Source organism: Brachyistius frenatus, unplaced genomic scaffold, assembly GCF_029030835.1.
Source record: "Brachyistius frenatus isolate BFR_SWC_R1_liver_20210118 unplaced genomic scaffold, ASM2903083v1 Contig_365, whole genome shotgun sequence".
Taxonomy (NCBI): Eukaryota; Metazoa; Chordata; class Actinopteri; family Embiotocidae; genus Brachyistius; species Brachyistius frenatus.
The window spans coordinates 138,797-145,000 of NW_027210964.1; the positions used below are offsets into that span (position 1 = coordinate 138,797).

At 45.0% G+C, this 6,204-nt stretch overlaps 1 protein-coding gene across 1 annotated transcript in view; it reads right to left on the minus strand.

Annotated features, from left to right (window-relative positions):
- Positions 1–2,106: 2,106 nt before the first annotated feature.
- The window catches only part of sprtn (SprT-like N-terminal domain), a 4,629-nt gene continuing 531 nt past the window's right edge, over positions 2,107–6,204 (minus strand). Inside the window, exons 2-5 of the mRNA XM_069724227.1 lie at positions 5,800–5,899; positions 5,254–5,382; positions 4,872–5,142; positions 2,107–3,649 (exon numbers count right to left, since the gene is read on the minus strand). Of these exons, the coding sequence (XP_069580328.1) occupies positions 2,937–3,649; positions 4,872–5,142; positions 5,254–5,382; positions 5,800–5,899 (1,213 nt within the window). The 3' untranslated portion in view covers positions 2,107–2,936. The remainder of the gene's footprint in view (positions 3,650–4,871; positions 5,143–5,253; positions 5,383–5,799; positions 5,900–6,204) is intronic.

The following is a 6,204-nucleotide window of genomic DNA, read 5'->3' on the forward strand; positions in this document are numbered from 1 at the left end:
AAGGAATATTCAGTTGAAAGTGTTTTTTTGACCTCATTAGTTTTCCACTCTTTGAAAAGGAACTTTTTTTAGTACGTTTAAAAAAGACCGATAAACTTCAAGAAATATAATATGTGCGTATATTTCGATAATGATATGATTAATTGCTTGTACGAGTCAAAGTATGGCACATACGGGAATATTCAATCGCGTTCGAAAGTTGTTCGATTTTGCCTGTCAGATCATTTCATTCTTTAAAGGAACTTTTAAAAGTCAATTTTACAAAAAAAAACAACAACAATAGTTTCTTTCCCCCCCGATGTTTTTCACAACTAAACACATCAAAACAAAATAGTTAAATCGTTTAAAACAGACTGTTCATAAAATCCTATCTTGGACTTTTCAATTCACCTCCAGCCTGTTTTTTTTTGAAGATGAAGGTAATACTATTAAGATATTAGCAAATAACAAGTTAAGTTTTTTTTTTTTCAAAGAGCTACGTCACTAATAGCCTAGGAAATGCTGACGAGATCCGCTTCGCCATTTACTCGGTGTGCTTTCCGGTGACGAGTAATCAGACCGACCAGCGAGGGTTTTTATTCGTCTAGTCGGACGCATATTCGCCCTTGAGAAGCGTCACGTCTCCCTAATCTGTGGAAAACAATTAGCTGCAGTTTAGAGCGAACCCATCAAGAACAATCTGTTTCGTCCAGAGGTTGTTTATCTTTTGTAAACACAAAGACCCCCCCCCCCCCCCCTCGGTTAAGCTTCCACCACCACCATCATCATCATCATCATCATCGCTGCCTCCCGGGATCAAAGGATTACGGCGTATGACGGCACCCCGCTGGGCGTGCTTGTAAACTGCAGCAGGGTGGTGTTGATCTGCCTCGATAAAAAGCACAATGAGTCACTTTAGCGCTAACGATGGTCTAAAGATATCCGCTTACGTCGCCGCCGGAAAGCGATATCTTTCCTAAAAGGCACCCCCCCAAAAAAATTAAAAAAAAATAACAGCGTGGAAAAGCGAATCGCCGTTTGTGTTTACAGAAGATGATGCGCAATATTATTTGGCTCTTTTTTTTTTTTTGGTGTGTTTTTTTTGGGGTCGTCAGCGGGCGGGACGACATTGCGTCGAACTTGGAAGCTCGTCTGGCGATGCGTCACCGTCGAAGAGAGAGGGACGATGGGTGTGAGGGGGAGGGAGGAGGAGGGAGGAGGGAGGGAGGAGGAGGAGGTCATCCTACAAGCAGGTCAGGAAAAAGGAGGAGCGGCCGCCGCGAACAGCTGCTCTCAAAGACCAGAAGTCTTCTCCTCCACATGGGGCCCTCTGGAGGGGAACCGACAGGAAATAGACTCAGACTGAGTTACCGTCACCTTTTATGGACATTTGTGTACTTTAAAAAAAAAAACATATGTTCTCAATTCAAAAATTGCACGTGGAAGTTATGTTTTGTAATAAAAAAAACAAAAAAAACACCCTGCAGCACCTCTGAAACAGAGAAACCATGAAGGGTTATGATGTCATCACGTCACATTTACAGGTACGCAGGATTTAAAAAAAACAAACAACAACAACAACCTGTTGATTGAGAGAAATATTTGGACATTTTTCACACTCTCTAGTTTTCATCAGTTAAAAAAAAAAAAAAAAAAACATCGCCCGAAGAGTAATTTTAAATTGATTTCACCCAATTTGAAAGAAATTAGAAATGGGACTGATAAAAAAATTAAATCCTCACTTTTCTTTCTTATCGCCGGTATTTCTTTTATTTTGAAAGGGTCGATGCGCGTGCAAGCCAGATGGCGATCAAAGCGTCCGCAGCAGACTGCGGGTATTGAAATGCGATGGGAGGTGGGGGGGGGGGGGTTGCGCGTGCCGACCTGCTTTTGCCTCTTTGGCTTTTTGCTGAGTCCGTCCTGGAGGGGGGGGGGGGGGTCAAGGACCAGCAGCTGGCCTCGCGCTGTCTGACCTCTGACCTCCCACCCTCCTCTCCTCTCCGCTCACCCACGGTCACATTTCAGCGGACTTCGTGCCTGAGGGAATTACCCAGAGTTCATAGCAAAATTTGCCATAGAAAGTTGTAATATTTTGCAATATTCGTACAAAATATTCACGCCAACAGAAACATAAAAAATTATTTTATTTGGCATTAAAATCTTGAACATATCTAAAAACTTCTGTTTCAACATAAACATAAAAGAACATAGATAGAAAGTTTGAATGTTGTAGCACCTTTAGCACCTGTTATTTTCCGCGTATATTTATTACTGTGTTCACTAATCGTCCTACTCGTGATTGAAACGGTTGGAGTTTTAATTACGAGCCATATTTTGTGAAATAACGGGATAAATTTGCACTGCGTCCAAAATATTAATGCCGACAGGAAAAAAATGCGGTCACCTCTGAACCTCCGCGGTGAAAATGTGAAGACGTGCAGAAATGCAACTCGCCGGCGAGTGCGAAATGTGATTCCCCGCCGACGCAGGTCCGAGGAAGACGAGGAGGAGGAAGAGGATACATCAGACTGCAGGAAACGCAGCTCGACTCGTCCGCCTCCGGAGAGTTGCCTAAAAATAAACTTTGTGGAGGTGTGACTCAGCAGCTTTCTGGATTATAAAACTTGTAATCAGTCTGGTTGTTTTTTTTTTTTTTTGGGTGATCAAAACCGCTGATTCAACAAGAATGACGCACGAGGCACCGGATATATATATAAAAAAAAAAAAAAAAAAAAAGAAGAAGAAAATTCAGCTTCACTTCCATTAAAATCGTACTTTAAAAAAAAAAAAAAAAAAAAAAATCTGTCCAACCAATCAAATCTGGTATTTAGAAGTTATGTATGTAACCGTGAGCACGTCGGAGGATTATACGATTATTAATATTAAATATCCAACACGTCCTCAGGCGGAGCAGCAGCAGTGACGAAACCCAGAGACGTTTCCTTTGAGTCGGTCGCTCAGGAGAGGCAGGAGTCCAGATGCTCGTTGATCTTTGGCTCCGGCACTTTCGCTCGGCACACGGGACAGCTGACCGTCGGCGCCGAGGAAGAGGAGGAGGAGGAGGAAGATAGAGATGTAGAAGAAGAAGACGAGGAGGCTGATTTCGCCGCTGAATCTCTTCCTGGCGTCCTACGGAACAAATCGAAGACGGCGGCCGAGCCGGTGATGTCGTCCCCCGGCGGCCCCTTCCTCGACGTCGGACCCCCGACGGGACCTCCCGATGTCCCGGAGGCGCCGGAATATTTGGACGGCGTCGGTTTGGATCCCGTCGAAACCGCAGACCGGCTGGATTTGTTCGAATTGGGTTCGCTCGAGGCCGAGGCGGCGCCCGCGGAAGTCTTCGGCGAGTCAAACGCCGACTTCCTGCCGTTGAAGAGCTCTTCGATGGACCTCTGTTTGATCTTGCCGCCGCCGCCGCGCGTTTTGGGGATTTTCACCGGCGAGCCGTCGACGCTGACGAAAGCCCTCGTGTCGCCGACCGACGACTTCTTCGCCGCCGGGGTCCCTTCGGTCGGGGAGGCGAGAGTTTTGGCCGCCGACGAAGGGGCGGGGAAGTTCTTCGGAGGGGAGACGGCGACGGGCGGCGGCGCCGGGGTCTGAGACTTTCCTCCGAGGAGGAAACCTTTCCCACTGAACGGGATCATGTTCCTGATATCCTGCAATCCAGAACCTGAAAGGAGAGAAATGGTACAAAAAAAAAAAAAAAAAAAGCATAAATACATTTAAATGTGAACACATTACATATTAAACATAAAACAAGTGACGGAGCTTCGAGTTCTGTTTTTTTTTTTTTCTCGGGCGCTACCTTTGCAGGAAGTGACCATATTTGGTCGAGCTGGAGGGGGGAGGGAGGAGCCAGCGGTGGATTTGACTCGGGGGAGTTTTTGAAACTTTATAAAGTGACATATCTCGAGCCTAAACGGAGAATTTAACCCCTCGTTGCTCCTGTTGTGTCAAATATTCGCTTAAATTAAACAGCTGAATAAACCTTTTAAGCGGTTAAAAAGTTAACTAAGTCGAAAAAACAATATCTGAACCGTTTACGAATCCTTTTGTCCTTTTGGTTTGGGGCAGGAAGTGACCATGTTTGGATCTGACTCGATCTGATTGGAAACCCCGACGATACTACGTCCCGCCCACCGATAGCTGTAACCTGACTGCACCGCAGACCTGTCAATCAAACAAGACACGCCCCCATAAACACATCTTCTTGAAGCGTTTTTTTCTAAGTAACGACGTGATTTTTTTTTTTTAGATGGACCTCCAGAAAACTAATAAGAATAAGACTTTAGCCAACAACACCGAGATAACTAAATCAAATTATTGACTTTGTATTTCATGAGAGAAGTTGAATGGGAGTCTACAGAGGCTTTTTTTTTTTTTTTTGGAGCCGACCCTCTGGTGGCGCTCGGTGGTATTGCAGCTTAAGACGCTTCCCGGAAGTTACTTCCGCTTTTATATACAGTCTACGCTTCGCACGCACCGGCGACTACGAAAAAAACAGTCATGCGTGTAATCCCGCATGACTGTTTGTACATTTTCTAATTTACTGTTCACTGTTGTGTCGTCATATCTGAGCTGAATTAAGTTCATTCAGATGGCTGCTGTTTGATATTAAAAACGCCGCGTGGCCTTTTATTGTGAAACACTGACAGAAAATCCGCGGTGTTTAGCCACCGACGGGGTTTTCCTCCTGTTACCAGGATTTAGGCGCAGCGCCCAGGTTATTGTGTCACAATGGCAGGGTCAGAAAACTGGTCAGAAATGATGTGAAATCGCAGTAAAAAAAATAAAATAAAAATTGTGCCTGAATCTTCCACAAACTGCCTCAAGTTGCCTCTGATCATTCATTAACAGCGTTTTCTGTATTTCTGCGTTACCCGCGGTCGTACCCGGCGGCTTGCCGTTTCCGGAGGGCCTCGCCTCCGCCGCCTTCCCGTCCTTCTTGCCCTTCTTGCCGTATCCTTCGGGCTCCTTGACCTTCGCGTACGTCCCGCCGCACGTCCTCCGGTGGTCCTCCCACCACAGGTCCAGCGAGGACGGCGCCCGGTTCATGGCCCTCTTGACGAAGCCCAGGTAGGGCTTTCGGCTCCGGCAGGGCCCGTCGCACCGCCACCAGTGCTGCCGGTACGCGTCGACCTCGTCGTGGAAGCTGTGGTAGACCTGAGGAGGATCATTTCATCCTTCAGCTCACCGAGAGTTATTTTATTTATTAATTTTTTTCTTTCTTCTCCTCCCGATTTGGACTTCAGCTCCGAAAAAGGTAACACTCACGGTGATCTTCGTCCCGCTGGCGCCGTTGATGCGGTTCATGTGTTTGCAGAACTCGGGTCCGTGGCCGTCTCTGTCTCGGTTGTTCTGGGTGACGAAGAGGAGGGCGTGGATCATTTCGTGGAGGAGGGTCTGTGGAAAAGAAAAACAAAATATGAATAATCTGTCAAGAGTCGGGACTTGAGAGCCAGTTATGAAATATAAAAAAAAAATATATGTTTGGATGTATTTTTTATGACAACGAACCCGTAACTTTTATTTTTCTGTGTATTGAATCTGAGTGTTATTAAACCTTTAATCCCATTATTAATAAACTGGCTATGTGCGTTTGCCAGCGTTGTGCCGATTAATCGCACGTTAAAACAAAAAAAACAACAACAACAAAAAAGTGCAAATCTATTTTCTTTTAAAAGAAGTTTGGTGATTTTTAACGCTGCGTTTAACCGCGCGCGTGGTATTTTGGAAAAGACGGTGATCACGGAGAAGATTGTGATGAAATGACGTCATCGTCTCTTGACGTCTCAACACGGGTGCGACGGTCCGCTTCACCTCCACCAGGTCTTTTCTGGGTCGCAGCTTCAGCAGCGGCTCGCTGAGCCGGATTGAACAAAGTCCACCTCGACCCTCGTAAGAACACACACCAGCACACCTTCGGGACAAAACATAAAGACGCACACATCAACGCTTATTTGTTCAATTCGGCACCGTACGTCATCCCAAGTTGTATTTTTTTGCATTATTATTATTTTTTTTTATCTATCTCATTTTTATCGTGTACATATTTTATATTTCAACTAATTTTATCCGTTCTCATTCATCGAATTTCTTTTCCATATTTTTTTTTTTTTTTTTAAATGTACAATTATATATATCTGTTTTTATGTGAAACACTGCATGTAATTGTCTTTTCCTGTGAAGCACTTTGAGCTGCACTTCTTGTATGAAAGCTGCAAC